This window comes from Enoplosus armatus, chromosome 22, assembly GCF_043641665.1.
Source record: "Enoplosus armatus isolate fEnoArm2 chromosome 22, fEnoArm2.hap1, whole genome shotgun sequence".
NCBI lineage: Eukaryota > Metazoa > Chordata > Actinopteri > Centrarchiformes > Enoplosidae > Enoplosus > Enoplosus armatus.
The window spans coordinates 16,588,034-16,607,948 of record NC_092201.1 but is presented as its reverse complement, the minus strand read 5'-3'; the positions used below and the strand labels follow the sequence as shown (position 1 = coordinate 16,607,948).

Below are 19,915 nucleotides of genomic sequence, written 5' to 3'. Positions count from 1 at the left end.
CAACTCCATACTGCTGCCAAACGGGAACATCTGGGCCATTTTAAGACTGTAAGATGTGGTTGATAGCTCCCCGGACAAAATCTAATCCCTAATCAAGAATAAAACTTCGAGTCAGGGGATCAGCCAAACATGCGCAATGCAGTGCACAACCCTTTGCATTGCCCTAATTCAATCCAATACATAAATATGCAACCTTTATGGAGCTTATCGCGCTCACTCTTTTGGCGACACTGTGCCTGAGAATACTTCTTTGGTCATTTCGGAGGCTGCAATTAGTGGTGGACTTTAATTGCAGGGATGTTATATTGCATTATATTGACAGTATGGAGCAGTAAACAAACAGCAATTATAAGTTACTCCTGTGAAATTCTACGCACCGTGTTCTTTTTGCTGCTCCACGGTGTGCTTTAGTCAACCGAGTTGAGGAGTTTTGAGAAGGCAACATTTGGAGCAAACGACTGCTGTTTTGCAAAGAGTTTTTAGATTTGTGTCTTTATTTATTTATTTATTTATTTTAAACTGGCACTAACAAGGCAACGGCGCTACGGTCCAGAGATCCCCTTCAAGAAACAATTAAAAGGCACACAACACAGGACCACTAGGTGTCACTGTGGAACCATGATTCACCATGAGAACTAACAACCTGCAGAGAACCTACGGACAGTGACACAGTGTTTGCAGCAAATAAAGCGCGACATCAATCAAGCTGCTTGGATCACGTGAGAAACACTTCCATGAGAGTTTGGTTCCCAGTGCTTCCTTCCTTCCTTCCTTCCTTCCTTCATCAGGTTGGTAAAACGATCAATCAAAATCCAGTGCCTCGTCTCGAATGAAACGCTTTGAGTCCTGTGCATAAATGAGACGGCGGCGAGGTGAGGTCCCCCCCCCCCCCCCCACCCCGGGGAGTGTTTGGGGCGAGAGACGTCCTGCGGTTGATCGGCTGCCGTCTCAAAGCCACGGTGTCTCGGGCGAGCAACAGAGGTCTTGTAGTAGGAGCGAGGCTGCTGTAGGTTTGATATTTCCAGCGTGTAACTCACCTTAAAACCCCGTTTTGTGGGAGTTTCACATTTGTTTGCGTGCAGTTTAAACAACAGTGTGTTGCCTTGTGAGTTTTAGAGAGTTTGTGCGTTTTTTTTTCGAACTCTGGACAGAGCCGGGCTAGCTGCTGCCTAGCCTTTGTGCTAAGCTACGCTAACCGCGCCCTGACTCGTGCATTTCCCAAAAATGCGAGTACTTCTTTAAATTCGGGAACTGAGGAGACGGACGAGAGCCATTTCTTATCAACTGATATGAACGCCGGAGAGAGTACAAAGAGCAAAGACGCATTCCCAAAGCGTAGGTCAACTCACGTAGATTAAATGTTTAAATCTTTTGAGTATAATATCTACAGTATCTTGACAGAAGTACAGCTTACCTCTTGCCAAAACGTAGGTTTACTTTTAACATCTTATCGACTGGGGTACCCGCAGACCCCAGAGGTCTCCCAGGTCTCAATTTGTTCCTAATGACTTTCATATCATTGTTGTTTTGTTTTTGTTTTTTTAATGGCAATGTATTGGGGTCCTGGGGGAAGCACCCAATTCCACCTATGCAGTTTTAATAGGGTGGAACTATTTATTAACAATAATAATCTTGTTTGAGATTACTTTAATTATAAGTCAATATATTTTTTTTTACAATAGTTTATTCTTGGGGTCCCCAGGGACCCCCGTGGGTAGTCCGTGTATGTAAAACATGCTGGTAGGATGAGGGTTAAAGCTCCAGTTAGCTTGTCAACGTGCATTGTTCAACTAAACAAACGCAGCTGCAGGTGCAGCAGCCGCACCCTTGAAACCCCACCCCCACCCCCCGGGTATCAAAGGCCACAGTGCATCAGTTCCTCTGAATTCATTATCCAAAAGTCAGCCGAAATTCATGCATTAAATTTTAAATTGAATTAACGAGCTGCTCCACTAAAACTTTTAATAGCCTATCCGATAAGAGAAATGGTGTCGAGGGACCTTCATTAAAGGGGAGTTAAGGGATGGCTCGACAGGGGGACAGTCAGACTCCAGGGAGCTGGCGGACTGGGCGCTCCGCTCTCATTTCATTTCAAGTCAGGTCAGCCCCCCCCCCCCCGACATATACAATGCCAGATGACATAATTCCATTGCACCCATTAACGCCTAGCCTGTCAGAGATTTCAGCCATCGCCCAACGTGACACGCCGATTTGGTCGCAAACCCAAGTGCATGCTCATTGAATTTGATCTGCCGTGCACCGACAACACCAACAGCTCACTGGAATTCATTGCCAGTTGCACAAGAATTAGAACCAGTGGCGGTCCCTTTCTCTGAGTTTACAGTTAGCTCGGTATCAGTTGATTTCTAGGAAATGATTGGGAGCGTCACGCAGACTTCCTCAACATAAATGAATGGAAAATAGACATAGTTAGGGTTATATAAACATATCGGCGCACTGCAGACTATATATAGTCAATTCGTATCAGTATTTTTAATCATGTATCCATGTCAACAAAGGCTTTTTAATGTTTGCTATGTTAAAGCTACAGTAGTATATATTATTGAATTGTAATTTCGGTTGAAATAACTCATTTTGACTGTTGCATGTCACTAACAATATCTAATAAAAGGGCGCCTTTAAAAAATATGTGTCTGTGAGCACCCGCCCCCTTTTGTATTTCGTCTTTTATAAAAAAAAAAGGCCTGAATCAAACAACCAATCAGGGGTAATCAGGGGGGTTCGGTTCTGTGTTCTGATTCACGCTCCAATCCAGAAGGTGGACCTATGAAGTTGGGGGACTTGGAAGACACAGACTTAAAACAGCACGGTCAAAATCTGGCCGGGACACCCTCGCCTCCGGTGACCTAATGTGAGACGAGCCGCGAACACGCCACGTCCTACGTTTCCCCACAATGCAACAGTGGTCGCCCATGCGTCTTTCCGACCCCGGTTTGAAACGCAGGGTTTCACGTAAGAGAGGTGTCGTCACCGCGAGCCCAAGTCAGACGAGCCCGATGACATCACTGTGACATCGCCGGGGTTATTTTCTCAGACTTGACGAAGCTTCTCCAGAGACACAGCGACTGACTTTGACATGTAACACCCTGAACTCAGAAAGGTGGTAAACTCTTGGGAATTCCTACAAGTATAAATACACACAGGCGTACTATTCTACTGCGTGTGTGTGTGTGTGTATGTGTGTGTATATGGTGTCACATGAATCCCTCTTTACTTTGGGTTCACAAGGCTAAGTTGATCTTCGCGGAGACAGAAATGATGAGGCGACGCGACGGGAAGAGCGTTTGACTCTTTGCTTTTATTCAGGTAGCAGCATCAGTCAGCACTGTCCTACTTACACACTGCAGCTCCTCCCAGCCCTGCAAAAGCCACACACACACACACACACACACACACACACACACACACACAAGCGCATTCAGAACTGAGTCAAACAACACACACACACACACACACACACCCGCATACCGAACATACATGTACAATCAGACTACACGGCGCATTCGCAGACACACACATGCGCAACGCCTGCATGACTGGCTGCGCCGAGCCCTTTCTGCGGCTTTCCCGTACGGACTGAGAGACTGCTGTCATGACTGAGAGACAGAGAGACAGACAGAGACAGAGAGACAGAGAGAGAGACGGAGAGGCCACTAGTTTCACAATGGCAACCGGACTGAAATCTCAGCGGCCCGATGACCACGACCCTCGGCACAGTTGGACGGAGCGTCACGGAGACGATCAGCCTCGGCGCGAACTCTGCGTCCCGCTAAAAAAACGGAAACGCAACCTTTCATTCTTGACCCTGGAAAGTGTAACAGGCCCGCTCATTCGCCTTTTGTCAGCCGCATCGCGCAACATTTTGTTGCTGGTGAACGAGGGGCGCCCGTGAGGACGAGAAAAACCTTCGTCTTGCTCGTGTAGTCGCGTAAGTGCAATTCGCCCTTCAGCTTCAGTGTTAAATATCTAGAATGTCACTGTCGCGACTGAACCGCTAACGCGCGGAACTTCTTCTTCTTCTTCTTCTTGCCCGGATTGGGATCGTCCCTGCTTCACATTCCTACGACATTCCCGTCGGATTAACGCACTTGCATTCTTTCATGTGACTTCTAACATCACCACCAAATCCAAAAACATTCCTGCAGTTATCTGTACGACTTCCTCCGACTTCTCTTACCATATCGTGACATACGTCCTGATGTTTTTTTCATCATATGGAATCAGTATTATGGGGGCTTTCGGCTGTCTAGAGTCGCTCTTTAGGTGGAGAGGAGGAGGAGGAGGAGGAGCCATAACACCCCCCACATCGGGATCAACACAAGCAGGAGAACACACACACACACACACACACACACACACACACACACACACACGTCACTGGATGCCGCTATGATGTCGTCAAAACTAGAGGCCAGAGTGAGAGAAAGAAAGAGCGTCTGGGACTCTCAACTCCCTGTCCCGATCCTCCTCAGACCCTCCTGGCGGTGTGTGTGTGTGGAGGGGGGGGGGGAGACACTAACCCCTCCCAGCTCCACCAACTGGGACCGTAAACACACCGATAAATAATACTGGTCGTTGGTAAGAGAAGTAAACAGTGTGCTGCTCAGTGTGAGTGGGGGGGGGGGGTCAGCTTCACAAACCGACAGGACTTCCAGCAGGTGTTTTGTGCAGAGCGCACTGGCATCAATTTAAAGACACACACACACACACACACAAAAAAAAGCACACTGCACCAGCTGCTGTCAGATCTGTGGTGGTAACAAAAACACCGGGAACAGCCTCTAGCAAGCACGGGCTCGGGCTGACGCCGCGGGGGGGGAATAGACCCCGAATGTCAATGCCGCACGGGCGACCTCCAGCCGACCCTTGCACTTCACTTCCCTTGTTATACCAGGGGGAGGATTATCATTCTGATCTGTACCAGCCATCAAGCAAATGAAGCGGCAGCAGCAGCAGCAGCAGATGGTCGGCTGACTGGCTGCTCGCCTCAATATCGGGAGTGTGTGTGTGTGTGTGTGTGTGTGTGTGTGTGTGTGTGTGTGTCGCGCATCGCGTCGTGATTTCTCGAAACCAGCGTGGACATGTTTACTGCTTTGTCTTATCTTGCGTTTGAGCTGGGGTGTGCTGTCAGTCAGAGCGCCGCCGCTGTGTCGGCACTCGGAAGGCGTGCAAACAGAACGTAAGCCCGCAGTGTTTCACAGCTTCTGCTCTCCTCAAGCCTTTAGCTAAGTGCTTGTCCTGGAGGGACACACACACACACACACACACACACACACACACACGCATACATACATACATACATACATACATACATAATGTTACACGCAGCCCATAACTCTTGTCACTGGTCTTACAAATATGGCAAGGCATTGACTGCCTGCGGTCTGTCAGATTTCAGGGCTGAGAGCTCAGGGCCCACACAGAGGGGCCAGAAGGGGAAGGGTGGGGGTGGTGGGGTGGGGGTGGCCTAGCAGTCACTCATGTCGTCACAGCTTTTACATCCTGGCAGAAGTGGATCTCCTCCTGGATTATCTCTTCCATCCACAGCAGAGGACAAAGAATGGACATAAAGACCCTTGCGGTCCCACACTGATGGTCAAACGTTCCAACAAAGTCTGAGGGACACGAGTCTCAAAGTAGTCGTTTTCCTGCAGTCCCGTCCTGGAGTGTGTCAGTAGTTCAAGGCCGGCGGGGTGTGAGGGTCTGCAGTGGTGGCTAGCTGTTGTTCTCAGCCGTCATGTATTTAAGGGCGGCGAAGCCGTAGCGCCGCGACATGTTCTGCTGGAACTCCTCCTTCAGGGTCTTGAGGCAGACCCGGTACTGCTTGTTGGAGCGGAACTTGGTGATGTCGAAGCTGGGTGCGTGAGGCATGTGGATCATGTAGGCGTTGGGCAGAACCACAAACTCGTACTCCTGTAGAGAGAGTAAGACAAGAAGAACTTTCAGTTCGGACAGCTGAGAACAACAACCACCTAACCTCTTTATTACGGATGACGGGGCTTTCACATTAGGGGACCCTGGCCCGGATCAGAGTACACTTGACCCCAAAGTCCAGTTTGTTTGATTAGTGTGAACTCGAGTACGGTCCATGTGTACTCGGGTACGGTTCGCATCAGGTGTGAAAACTACTGTACCAAAACACGGAAGAAGACCACTATTTAGAATGTGACGCCATAACTGTTCGATTGTACCATTCGGGTCACACTGATCTCATCTTTTGAAATGCACGGCCATGGCTGATAAAGTAGGGTCGTTTCTTGACATTATCTCCACAATAAAAAGAAGGTTTTGGATAAAGGTCTGGCTTAACCCATTATCATTCTGGGATAGGGGAAAAAAACATTTTTTGTATTTCTTTAAACCAATCACAATCGTCTTGGGCGGCGCTAAGCCCAGGATGCAGCGACGGTGCCTTTGCAAAACGGTAACACCCAGATAGGGGAAGGGGAGGAGAATGCTGACTATATCTGGTCAGACTAGGACTATGACGTGGACGCCAAGCTACTTGAAGCTGTCCACCCTCTCCACCGAGGACCCGTTGATATTAAATGGGGCGTAGCTCCTTCCCTGCTTCTTCCCAAAGTCCTCTATCAGCTCCTTAGTCTTAACGGCGTTCAGGAGTAGGTTCCTGTCCTGACACCAGCGGGTCAGGTCCTCTACTTCCTTCAACCTCCTCCTTCTTCCTATCCCAATAGCCCACATCCGGTGAGTCAGACTACTAAGTTACAGAGTAACTTCAGACTATGGTACACTGCTGGTGAATTAAGCTAAGCTGAACCGCTGTTTGGTGCTGGGCCTGAAGAGGACACTGAGTTCACTGAGTTTGTGGACAGAAAAAAACCCCAAAACAACCAGCTGAAAGATGCTAAAAAGCTTTGTAGATGTTAATAGAATGAAATGCTATTCTGTTCGCCTGCAGTGATAACATTACAACACATTTTCCATCGGCTACCTTTATCGAGGGACCAGCAGAAATCAGGAACCAAGACTTCTAGCCATCGCACTTTACTTTGACGAGATCGGTGAGGCCGTTTCTATAAGGGCCTTTTTCCGTTATATGTCGGCATTTGGTTAAAAAGGTCACTGCAAAGGCAGATATTAAGTGGGTCATCCAAACCTGACCTAATAAAACCTTAATAATAAGGCCTAATCATAATTAGATGCATGGTGACTTGCTGTACAGTCACAGCAGCAAGAAATGTGTGATTAAAAACTGCAGGAAATAAAAGTTTATTTGGTATTTCAAGATACTTTTTCTCTCTCTCTTTTGAACGAAATGTTAAAAGTTACCTGCGCATCCAGCTCCATGATGTGAGCCACCTTGTTCCAGCCGAAGCCGACAAAGCGGCGGTCGTACTCAGGACTGTCCCTCCTCACCATGACGTAGGGCTCGAAGTCGGCCTCCCACTGCACCCTGTAGGGCGTGGTGGCCGTCCGCCATTTGGCAAAGTTGGTCGGCGCGTGGCCTTTAGTCCACACGTGGTACCTGGCGGGAGAGAGGGGGAGGCAAGTCTTAGCGTGGGCCGGATGGTGAACCACGCTCCTCCGTGCAGCGTTTCTGGGAGGGAGTGTGATTTATAGTTTCTAAAATATTAGGTGGCACTTTGATTACAAACTGTGTCGTAAAAGGTCTTAAAAGGTCTAGACTTTATTTATAGAGTGTTTGTTTACCTCACACTGGAGACCAAATCATTTTTGACGGGAATAAAGTTGTGTTGTCTCTTTTTTTCTGTCCGTGGCATCATAACGCTTTTTTTTTTTTCCCTCCACCAACTTTCTTTGGTTCTTTTTAACCGACTTCAAATTCTAGGCGTGAGGAAACACACTCAGTGGCCGCTTTATTAGGTACACCCGCAAAATCTAATGCAATCCACGACAGCAGCTCAGTCGTCAGTTCTGCCTTTACAAAGACAACCATGTTCAGTTTTGACTGACACGGTCAGAGAGACACGGTTTTATGTAGTAATAATAACAATAACAGCGTTTATTCATATAGCACTTATCGATATTGCAGTATTTATAGAGCAATGCGTGACCCCAGGCTCATTCAAAGGTTTTTTTTTACTACTGGAGAGTGACAAGTTAAAATGTTGTTAAACTAATAATATGTTTAAAAAGAAGTCATAGATCCATGATTTACAATTCATAAGGATGAACTAAAACAATAATTCATTTAATGAATCATGTTATCAGAGATCCATTAAGCATCCAGAGAGCCATTTCGTGCTCACTTTACAGGATTTTCATACATATAAAAGATATATTTTTCACTGTTATTTGCGTACTGTATATATTGTTTTTGTGAGACTTTTACTGAGACTTTGTGTCTCAGGGAAAGAAAAAAAAAACTGTACATCAGTGTCACTCAAGTCTCCACAAAAAGTCAGGTTTCATGTAAATATGTCAATACGAAACATATTGTCTGTTTCATGATTTTAGCAGCATTCCAAACAATTTAACTGTGGGTCCTAATGTAATGTAATGTGCTTCACCTTGTAGTGGCTTATTATCTTTTCTCAATTTGACGCGCAAGTGCGAGTGAGCCTCTCCCAGCGTGCTCCTGAGGATTAAGTAAGGATCTGAGTTAATGAGCGAAGAAATATGTGAATCAATATTACTGATTTACACAACTTCTGCCACGTGGCTGCTGTAGTAGTAGTTTTGTTTGAATGAAAACCTGAAGAGTTTCGAGCATGGCTGGCTACAGAAACCGGGAAGAGGTTCACCTGAAGGTGAAGAGCGTGCCCATGTCCAGCTGAGAGAGCAGCTCAGCCTTGGACTTTGGGTAAGACAGGCGATATCGCAGCGTCTCAAAGGCTGGAACCACCAGAGCTTTCTTGGTGTTGGCCATGTCCAGCTGCACCACTGACTTCCTACAGACACACACAGATGAGATTAGGTCAAATGTAATACAAAATGATCATCATAAGGATTCGAAAAGCCAAACATAAAAGGTGCAACGCTGCCAACTTAGCTGGTCCCATTCCGATTCTTTCCCCTCTTACCTGAGGTACTCATAGAGGCCATACATGGGCAGGAAATCGATGTCCGATAGGAACATGTAGGGTGTGTTGACCTGCCGCATGGCCACATTTCGAAGCAGGTTGACTGGGTAGAACTGTCCCTCTTTGTAGACAATGTGGTAACCGACGTTCCCGCGGCTCATCAGCACCTCTGAGCCCTGAGCGTAGCGCAGGAACTGCTGGGCCTCAGCGTCGGACAGGTACAGGGCCAGGCTGATGGGGCCCTCCCAGTGCTTACAGATGGCCTCCAACATCTGGAGCCTGCAGAGGGCGGGACACAGGGATGGGTGACATCAGTGGGTTGCCAGTAGGTGCTGCCGTGACTATGATTCACGGATGTCACATATAGGTGTGACCGGGAGTGGTGGTCCACCAATGGCCGTATGAAGTTTGAGACTCATCGGTTGAAACATTGCTGAGTTACTCCCACTTCCTGTTTGGCACTGCACTCTGGAAGACTGTAAACAAAGTGTTGAGCCTCGCGTCTTTGTAAAAAAGTGAGACGTGACGCAGCATAACCATCACTATTAGCCATTGTTGCCCACAGTGAAGGTATGGAGTGATGAGATACTTGGCTACGAATATTTGTTTTGTATTTGTTACAAAAGGGAAAGCTTGTCACTCACTCTGAATATGCAATAGACATCTTCTGTCAAGTGGTGATGCCGGAGAGTGGAAGCAAATTCATGGAAGTCACTGTTTTCCACTTCACTGAGTTAAGCACATTCCAGCATTTTCAATTCTGACGCCCCGATGCTTTGATTTGTAGAGCCAAGTTTTGACAACCCTTCCAGCTCCTCTGGATGCTTCCCACCACGGTAACTCTGCAATTCATTTGGCATTCTATCTGAAGGCGAGGTCGTGTTATTTGCGGAGTGTCTGACACTGTTTTGGATCTGGAATGCCAATATTTCCCTCCACAGTCTAAAGCCTTAAAGCCGGGCTAGCAGCCCCTAGAGGCGACCATGTCAATGGTTTAGATTATGATAGGTGCTGAATCCCTTATTCTGATGGCAGCAGTAACGTTTGGGCTCGTGCTTGTTATGATGTCTTAGTTCAAACCGTAGCGTGGTGACGGACGGTGGAACCAAGACAGTGAAGGCAAGATTGACAGCATTATAGCTGCAATACCATAATGAGAGCATTTCCTTCAACACAATTGAGGGAACAATTCAGCCGAGCATCTCTACTCTTACGCCAGTTACTGCCGAGATGCCAAGCTTACTAAACAAGCAGCCTGGCTCCCAGCCTTGTTGGCGGAAAAGCCTCACACCTTGAGGCTTTCCTCCGCTCTCTTTGCCATCCTTGAGCCAGCCAGATCTCAAAAGAGACCATTTACATTTTTTGTAATTATCCCCGACCTCATTAGCCAAAACTGGAAACAAAGTTATTTGTTCAGTCAGAAGACGGGACCAGAGGGGCTGCGGAGAAACCGTTCTGTTGGCTATTCTGTCGCCGGCGATCGTCCCTAGAGTGTGTAACTGCAAAATTTCAGACCAAATCGGTTTATTGAATCTGCTGCAACGGCTGGATTTGCTTGCAGATGAGTAGAAGATTCACAATGTGCTTTCACGTGAAATTCAACTTTGGCAAGCCTTCGGCCAACGGCAGACCATCTTTACAGCGTGGATCTTTGAGGGTCCAAAATGGAGGAAGCTATCATATTGTGCTGTGTGTAGAAAGTAATTAACTACAATTACTGGAGTACTGTACTAAGTACAATTTTGAGATACTTATCGTCTCATGACCCCTCAGATTTATCTGGGGACCCTTTTCTGGGTCGTTGTCTGATTAGCAAACAAGAGTGCAAGTCGTGGCTACATTACCAAGCTTTTTGCTTGTGCTATTTTCTGATAAAAAGCCAAGCACTCCAGAATTCTGATGGATCCAAAGTGTACCGATGAAAAGTAATGACATAAACACAATAAGCAGTTTCAAAGATAAATCATATTTTAAATGTCCTCCATTGGGACTAAGCAGTGAGGACACTGGAGGACTTTAAATTACTCAAGGTTATCCCTGCAGACACATTTGAATTGGGCTGAGTGACGGTTTAAACGACCCAATATCCCATTATGAGAAGAGAGACAGAGGAAGATGTAGCAGTTACATTTACCTGCTCAATATATGGACCTTTCAAATTTAGGAGGAATTGGGTATTCACGTAAACAATGCTCATTGCAAACATTTGTTTATACTACCCCTGCACACTGTTAACGATGAAACTAACACCTTAACATTAACATATAAATGGCAGATGATATTTGATGGTAAAACCTCTGCAGAAGTAACATAATGCTCTTATTAACTCTGACAGTGGGGTGTTTCAAATCCACTAAAAAGCTCAATGTTGCGCATCAGATACTGCAGATCCGTCAGTGTGTCCCCATTGTCTGTCACATGAAACATAAACCTGATTAGTTGCCCTTGCACAGTCTAAGACAGGATTCTCAGAGGGCTTCCTTATGTGTGCATGGAAAAGACCCTGGATAGGAAACGTACCAGTGGGTGCGGAGGAAACATTCAACATGGCTGGTAACAGCAGCACCCTGAAGAACAAATTGGTTCCTCTTCAACTGTACCTCTTCCTCTTTGCACTCCACAGGCTCCCCAGTAACAGCAATGTGACGAGTTTTACAATTGGGAACAAAGGCATGCACTTTCACAATTTCTCCTTAAGTGGTTGAGCAGTCACCTTCAAAGGTGGTGAAGTATTTGTGTCACGAATGACAGAATAGAGATGCAAATTTGGAGAAGCCAATAGTATAGGATGTTTTATGCGAGTATGACGGAGTACTTATTTTGGGTGGTTTAAATATGGCCGACGTTATTTTCACCCGGGGTGGAATAGCCAATGTGGCTATTTGTCTGTAGCCAACAGTGCTATTAGCGCCTGGGGTGGAACCTGACTAAACTGCGACCATTTCACAACATTAACCACGTGTTAGAAAACATTTCTGTCAGAAAGCCTAACCAAGTAGTTTTAGAGCCCCCCTGGAGGTCTCTAATTACCTACTTTTAACAGGAGATAGAGGTGACTGATCAGTCCTAGTGCTTTTCGACCTGAGCACTGCTTTCAACATATCTGATCACACTCTCTCGTTCTCCTGTACCATCTGGAAACCTGGGTTGGTCTTAAGGGTTCTGCTCTGCATCTTCAGTGTTCAAACATCTCCATTAGAACCATCTCTGTTGTTATAGCAAATGCCGAAGTTTGTCTGTTGCTCATTTTAATGCTGGTGTTCCTCAAGGGCCCATTCTTGGTCCTCTTTAGTTTCTACTATACATGCTTCCTCTCAGCCAGATGATTTCGAACAATTATTGTTATGTGGATGACACACAGCTATAAATCCCTCTCCAATCCAGTAACTCCAAACGTCTAGATAATCTCTTTGCCTGCTTCTGTGATATCAAAAGTTGGATGTAAATATTCAAATATTCAATATCAAATATTTCTAACATGTAATGATGGTAAACATGAGGGGATAGTTTGTTTCGCAGTAAGCTTGCTTCTCTGACTAAAAATATCCTCTAGTCATTTTTGACGCAGATCTCCGTTTTGAGGTTCAAGTGAAGGGATATTCAGTCATGGCTCTTTCAGCTCAAGAAAATCAAATCAGGTCATTCTTATCTCCCGCTGATTTACATAAAGTCATTCATGCTTTTACTTTTTCCCACCTGGATTACCGTAATGCACTTTATGCTTGTATGAGTCTACATATATGGAACCTTTACTGCTGGAACCCTGGATGACCACAAGAACTCCTCGCACTTTACTACTCTTGAACATGCAGAATCTGCAAAGCACCTGAAACCCTACCCACAATAAGAGTGAGCTTTGTAACTCTGGGCGTCGAACAGTACCTGTCCATAGAGAGCTGGGCGACTAGAGTGACGTCGGTGTTGTCAGAGCTGGGCTCATACTCATAGTGGAGGAAGTAAAGGTGTGTTCGGTGGACGGTGAATCGCTCTCGACGAAACTCGTAGCAAGGATCGTCTTCATCCAGCTCTGACAGAGTCTTCTGGAGCTGCAGGCAGAGAGGAGAGGGACACCAACAGTAAGACATTTTATGGACTGGAGAACTATGTGTGTCTGTGGAGCACCAGTGACAAAACTTCATTCTGCACCAGGATCAAAATAGAAATGGATCGTAAGTCACTTCACATATACCAAACTGCAGCAGGACTGCATTTACGAATGCGCCGCATTTATACAGCGCTTTTAACCCGAGCACTTTACAGTTTCACCCATTCACGTACAGACTCACAGACAGACCCTGTGAATAATGGACTACCTGCTCTACTGGTGTACTGTATCAAGGGGAGGACTGACTTCATTCAGGATCCTAGTGGCCTGAGGGTAGAACCTCTTCCTGAGCCTCTTCGTGCTGGCTTGGTGTATCCACTACCTTTACCATTACTAAAGGCCGATGCACAACTGTGGGTTCTCCCTTGACAAGATTGCATGTTGATGTCCCAAACACAACACACACCATCTTCTAATGGCATAGAAACGCACAAGAGTGTCCCTGCTGGCTTGGCCATACTTACTACATATTGTCCTAGGACTTTGAGATTGGCGGCGGCGGGGAATGGCAGCAACCAGGAAGTGCTCTCACTTCCTTCTTGGTATGCTAATACAACTAGCAGAGAACTCTATACGTTTGTTTGGAGTGACGACTGGCGTTCCGCACGTGTTCAATGGGAGAGAATGGATGGGATGTTTGGCGACTCGGTCTGGTGCTGAACATGGGACCTGCCCTAACCCACACGGCGTGGCTGGGCAAGCCGGTGTTTCGTAAAAGAAGTATGCACGTACCCTGACAGCAGGGGGATCATTTCCCGTGTATATGGAATATGATAGATGTATGTATAGAGATAGTCTCAACACAATGGAGAACTGATGGTACATATCTTATTATATCATGAGTGTAGCATCTTATGTAAAGCAATCCACAAAGAGGATTGCTTTACATATTGTATATGTCCATTCAACAAGTCCTCCAAATCAAAACGACAAAAGATGTTGTTTCTTATTGGTTCCTAAATCCACTCATGTCAGCATTGTAAGATATTGTGCCAATAACAAGTTATTAATATAATAATATACATTTCCTGATCTGCCACCGCTATGGTTGAGGTTTGGTTATGTTTAGGCACAACAACTAATTGGTTAGGGTGAGGGCAAGTCATGATTTGGGTTCAAAACAACTGCTTTGTTAAAGTTAGGGAACCTTTGTCGCCACGGTCAAAAGAAAAAAAAAACCGACTTGGTTAAGTTAGGGGCCGATCTTGGTCATGGTTAAAAGAAAGGGCAGTTTCCTACCTACGATGACTGATTGGTAGGAAACCGATGACGATGTGATGTGTTAATAGAGCAACACATCCAACCAAAGTCTGAATGGACGTCAGCATTCTGTCCTCGGGTGTATGTAACTTGACTTCAGTTCAAGGTGAAGATGGGCTCCACATACGCAGCACAGTCACTTTGCTTCGGGGGAAAAGCAGGAAGACACGGCTGAAGGGGCCGTCAGCACAGGACTTGGTGTGTGGCATCAAACAGCGTGATTAGTGGAGCTGCCGTGAGTGACTGGGCTGCAGTGGGCATGGTGGCCCTGAAGGAGCCCGGTCTGCAATGTGCTGCTGTAGCCAATCCCTCAGTGACTTCATTAGTCTAATCATCACTTTAATGGGATTTAAATCGCTGCTCAAACTCTGAAAAATTGAGTGAGCAAACTATTTCCTGAGTTAAGGACACATTAGAATTAAGTGTTGGCCAAAAAAAAAGGCTCTGGCACACCATGATGGAAAATTATAATGTGATTAACTGACCACAGAGCTGACAACCCCATGGTGGCTGGCCCTGTAAAAACCTCAACTCCTGACCGTAGTGACCTTCAGCAGGTTAGAAGCTGAGGAGGTGTGATGCACCAATTGCCTGAATGATGACATTTCGTGGTGTTGCACTCAGTTATGCAAAGGACTGGGTCTCAACATCTTCTCTAACATGGATATATTTTAACGAACCCCAAATTTACAACAACCGCAAGACGTCGGCGGTGTGTATGCGTGCCACCGCGGCATCCATCTTGCTCAGTCCACACCAGCCCTGACTGACACTGTTAGGGCCCCCTCTGTCCTCAAAAACCAGCTATTCTTTCAGCAGCACACAGTGAGCAGACGAACAATCTTCACCAGGCTGACCGATGTTGGTCTGCGGACCACGCTAATCTGGGCTGAAATACTTTGACAACATGGATCAAAGATGATGAATCCTACAGAATTTGGTGATTCCCTGGCTTTTATTTCAATTTGCTTCCATGCATTGGTGTGTGACCAATTACCTGCAGAACTAATGACATTCTTATTTACCTTGTTTTTTTCGTGCAAATTGGCAAATGTTAGCATGTGAACATGCTAAGCTAAAACTGGGTCTATACGCTTGACACAAAGGGGTGAACAGCAGCCTGGCCGTAGATACCTACAGCGTAGGTTTTGATTTGTAGTTCAGCGCTTGACTTCAGTAGTTTCTCACTAAATCTTCGCCAGCATCGGAAACTTGATGGAGAAAACCCGAGCAAACCAGACCGACCGATCACAGTTATTGGGGTCTTCATGCCATATCTTCATAGTCACTGTAGCCCCCGACATGTAGTTATATTTTTGAGGGGGCTACGTCAGCTACAGCGTAGCAGTAATACCCCTTTACTCTTGTTACTTCATTCATCGTTTTGCTGTCCTTGCCTGCCACAGATCCACATGCCTATAGTGAAACTGGAAAGCTCATAGAAAAACTGGGGACCTTAAGTGATCATTGCAGATACATTTATAGAAGTAGAATTTCATCTGTTGAAAGAGACAGATAAGTGATGGACGTCCAAAACACTCCACAAATGCTTTAAAAAAAAAACTTGAAAAGCATTTGAAAACTTCAACCACTGATAACTCAGCCATTCAAAAAAATAAATAAATAAAAAAGCTCTCCTGAGTAAATAGATATGAAAATGCCAGTGTAAAGCGTCGACAGGGGAAATAAATGTCAACAGAAAGGCTGACGCACGATTGCAAATCTTCCGAAGTTAAGAAGCCAATTTTCTCTCTGTGTGTTTTGTCCCGTTATCAAACAAATGAAACAAAAGGTATGCTAATGGCAGCACCTGTCTTGTGTAGATATACTGGAACCCAAAATAGGCAATCACAGGTGGAGTCAAAGGTGACACAACGGAGCGCTACCTGCTGCGAGCAAGAGGAGTAACAGGCTGTTTTTTTGGTCAAAAATACCACATTTCTCACCAGATACTGGCAGTAAAGCACAATGCTGCCTTGAAAAAGGACAAAGGACGTTTTGGAATTTCCACACAGATGGAAAACGAGGTCACGCCTGGGCGAGATCTGGTATCCTGTGGAGCGTCTAGGGTGGGCTGGCAGAGAGCGTGCATTTGTGTTGTTCCCGTATTCTCTAACAGTTTGACGGACGGAGTGGATCAGCAGAGTCCACAGTTCACCTCATTAACTCCTCCCCTCAACAGAGTGCCGCAGGAGTGAGTCCTAAAACCCGGGTTCCGGGTCCCCTCATCTGGAAGTCAGTGGAGTTTTTTTTTAATGGTTTTTGGTTAGATGCCCTGAATTCTGAAACAGGGTGAGGCTAACTTCCCTCGCAACACTCTACACGTTCCTCCCACCAAGACAGTAATTAAGCATCATACCCCAGCTGTCCAGATGAGGCCACAGCAGACAGACACTGGTTAAGACTAGGACTACATTATTTTCCAGTACCCACGGCTAATTATTTAGTTTTGTACAGTTTAGTTCCTTATAAACTCTGCCATGCAGAGAATGATCTGGCAAGACACCCTCGATATCAGACTGGACAGACAATCCACTCACGCCGTCTTTATTTTGCTAAATTAGGATCAAAGAAACATGCCGGGCAGTTGCAGGTTCATGCTTCATTTCATATCTGCAAGGCCTAGTTTAAAACAGTTACGGAGGCTGTGAACATTTCCCAGCCGGCCAGGCTCGGTCGATTGTCATGATGTCTGGCTTTGTAAAGACAACCAAAAATCAGGTTTTGGCATACAGAGATTCCCCCGATTGAGAATTGCATGTCATGAGGATGTAAACCTCACTCTTGCCATGACAAGGTCACGCTTCAATATCTAGCTGTACAATTTCTACTATGACACAACGTACTACAGTTCCTTTCAATGAAAAAAAGTTACGCTGAACTTGAAGGTTCATTCTGGTAATCTATGCGATAAATGGATCCAGAAAACGGTCACGACTGCTGTCCAGGGAGATGATACGAATACTGTCTTAGGTGTTCCTCGACGTTCGCACCGTTATAGTTTGTAATAGATCGACTACGAGGGATTGACGGACCTAGCTTCATCATTTGTGTCTTCGGGCAAAATATCTTGTTGCTTGAAGTCTGAAATTGGTGGCGTTTTCTCAGCACCTGGGTCCCTCTTGAAGGTCCCATATTGTAGAAAGTGGTATGTCCATGTCTCGCTCAGTCTGTCTAAGTTATCGGAGCGCTCTGCTCAGGAACTACTCTTCAAGTGTTTGGAGGTTGTTCAGTTTGTCTCAAACGGCTTGTTTCAGACGGGGGGGGGGGGGGGGGGACTGAGGGGCTGCAGAAAGGGCCAGGAGGAGATACATAAGGACTTTTTTTCAACTGTGAATCATGCAAAGCTTCTCTAGAGGAGTCCCAGAATAAAAATGTAGAGCTGAAATGAGCATGATATGGGACCTTTAAGCAACATACAAAAAAAGAGAATATTAGTTTCTTAGAACTGAGGAAAAGGTTTACTACTCTCAGTCACACCCTGTCGGACCACTGAATCACCTCCCTCACGACACGCGGCGCTATCATAAAACAACCTAAAACACTAGTTTACCACCATCCTTCATGTCTTCTGCACTAGATAAGACGCCACAAGCAGGAACACGGAGGCAGCTCCACCTACGTTCTCGCTGTTGTGGTCGGCCTCGCTGGGACAGCCGAACAGCTCCCGCCGCAGCAGGTTGCCGTCGTACTCCAGAAAGGTCAGGTAGAGATTCCGGAAAAACTCCACATGCTTGTTCTTCACTCGCAGCTTCTTGGGAGAATTCCAGTGGATCACCTGGGCAAAGAAGAAGCATGGAGAGGAGAGCAGTGGGACCTGGGCCAAACTAAAATATCAAAGTACACGTCAAATACATTTTTGCCAAAGACTGTCAGACTTTCAGGGAGTTCTCATCACGCTGATGTTCGTTCAAGTGTTTGTCTGGTTTTAATTAGTTATTTGATGCTATAAAAACGGGGTGAAACGTCATGATTGACAGCTGAGATGGACTGTGGTGGCGATTACCACTGCCCAGACTCCGAATGACATCACCAGCGCAAGACGGTGGCGGCCGTATCCGGGAGAGTTTGGCTTCCTTTTTGAACAGTGCGAGGAAGTGGGGACACGTCGGCCATCTTTTTACATACAGTCTGTGGTTTCAGATACTTCCACATGCTATTGATAGAAAGTGTTTTAGAAAGCGTTTAACACTGACGAGCCAACATTTGGACTAGATTAGAAATGTTGTAGCTTCTATAGTAGTCAAACCCTGGATTCAATGCTTATCGTCTTATCTAGTTATTTCAATGCAGGTTTCCTGCATGGTGGACCTGAGGTGAATCTAGCACCGGATCTCGTGTTCATGGTCTTCTAGGATGATTTTTTTTTCTTCTTCTTTTCTTTATAACAGACATCAGCATTAAACGTGAATATGCAACTCGCTGCGAAGTCACGTCTGCCTCGGGGCAATTTGACGACAACATCGAGGACCATCCATCCGTAAACCACTTAGCTGTTAATACTTTTTGGATATCAACTCATTTAAAAAGGCATCCTAATTCATGCTGGGAGCAGTGACATTAAATGAGCTATGACACTGACGAAGCCATTAAAAAAATAAGGCTGAACTACATGCAGCAAAGGGCCTGGGCTCAAACCCGGGCCGCTGCGTTAAAGGACTCAGCTTTGATACATGGTACGCGGTCTACTGGGGCGCCCCCTTTAGGTGCATTCTGTATGTCCATATATATATATATATATGTCATGTGTATACATGCTGTATCATTGCCCACCAGACTTGGACAGCCCTGCTACAAAAGACGGGAAAATGTTTATTCAAGGCTAACAAAATGTCATAATGCTTTTTTACTTTGACTGCCCGACATAGAGCCGAATGTGCGTCACTTTGAGGGTGTGCGGCCGGCTTGAGACTCTTGATTAATGCAGGTCAGGCCTCGTGCGCCTGATGTGAGCACAGTCGGGGGGGCAGCGGGGGCTTCACCTTGAGGTCCGACACGTCCTTGTAGCACTTCTCGGAGCGGGTGTGGTCGGACAGCTGGACGTTCCAGAAGCAGGGCAGCTGGTGAACCAGGAACGGGTTCTGTTTGATCACGGCATTGAAGATGTCCTGCAAAAAGACACACAGACACACACACACACACACACTGAGCCTTATGTTTTGCCTTCTGTTTCATCATCTACTTGCCTGCCCCACCACGAAGTCTAATCTGACCCTGCTACCTGGCCATTCCGTGACCACACAAAGCTTATTGCATGGATTTTAAACTATAGGTTCATTTACACGTGAAGTGCACTGTCCAAATATTGATTAGAATGTTTTATGTTTTGTGGAAATCATTTATTTGCACAACTGCTTTAGATAAGATAGTGTAAATAATTGACCGTGGTGGTCAGTGGTTTTCAGGCTTGCATAAATAACTCTAATAAGGGGAAATAACAACATAAGCACTCCTTTTAGCCATGAGCTGGTTCGGTCGTTTTCAATTCCACCTGTCGCCACGCAACAGGAGAGGTGGGAGGAAA

The 19,915-nt window shown here is 46.0% G+C and overlaps 1 protein-coding gene across 4 annotated transcripts in view; it reads right to left on the bottom strand.

The window, feature by feature from the left end:
* Positions 1 to 5,736: 5,736 nt before the first annotated feature.
* large1 (LARGE xylosyl- and glucuronyltransferase 1) overlaps positions 5,737 to 19,915 on the bottom strand; it is a 59,896-nt gene continuing 45,717 nt past the window's right edge. For 2 of the 4 annotated variants that reach the window (XM_070928980.1, XM_070928977.1), the window contains 7 exons: positions 19,374 to 19,499; positions 18,014 to 18,169; positions 12,909 to 13,072; positions 9,027 to 9,305; positions 8,748 to 8,894; positions 7,312 to 7,507; positions 5,737 to 5,934 (listed from right to left, as the gene is read on the bottom strand). In XM_070928980.1, the coding sequence (XP_070785081.1) occupies positions 5,737 to 5,934; positions 7,312 to 7,507; positions 8,748 to 8,894; positions 9,027 to 9,305; positions 12,909 to 13,072; positions 18,014 to 18,169; positions 19,374 to 19,499 (1,266 nt within the window). The remainder of the gene's footprint in view (positions 5,935 to 7,311; positions 7,508 to 8,747; positions 8,895 to 9,026; positions 9,306 to 12,908; positions 13,073 to 18,013; positions 18,170 to 19,373; positions 19,500 to 19,915) is intronic. The other 2 variants (XM_070928978.1, XM_070928979.1) reach the window with 2 other exon arrangements.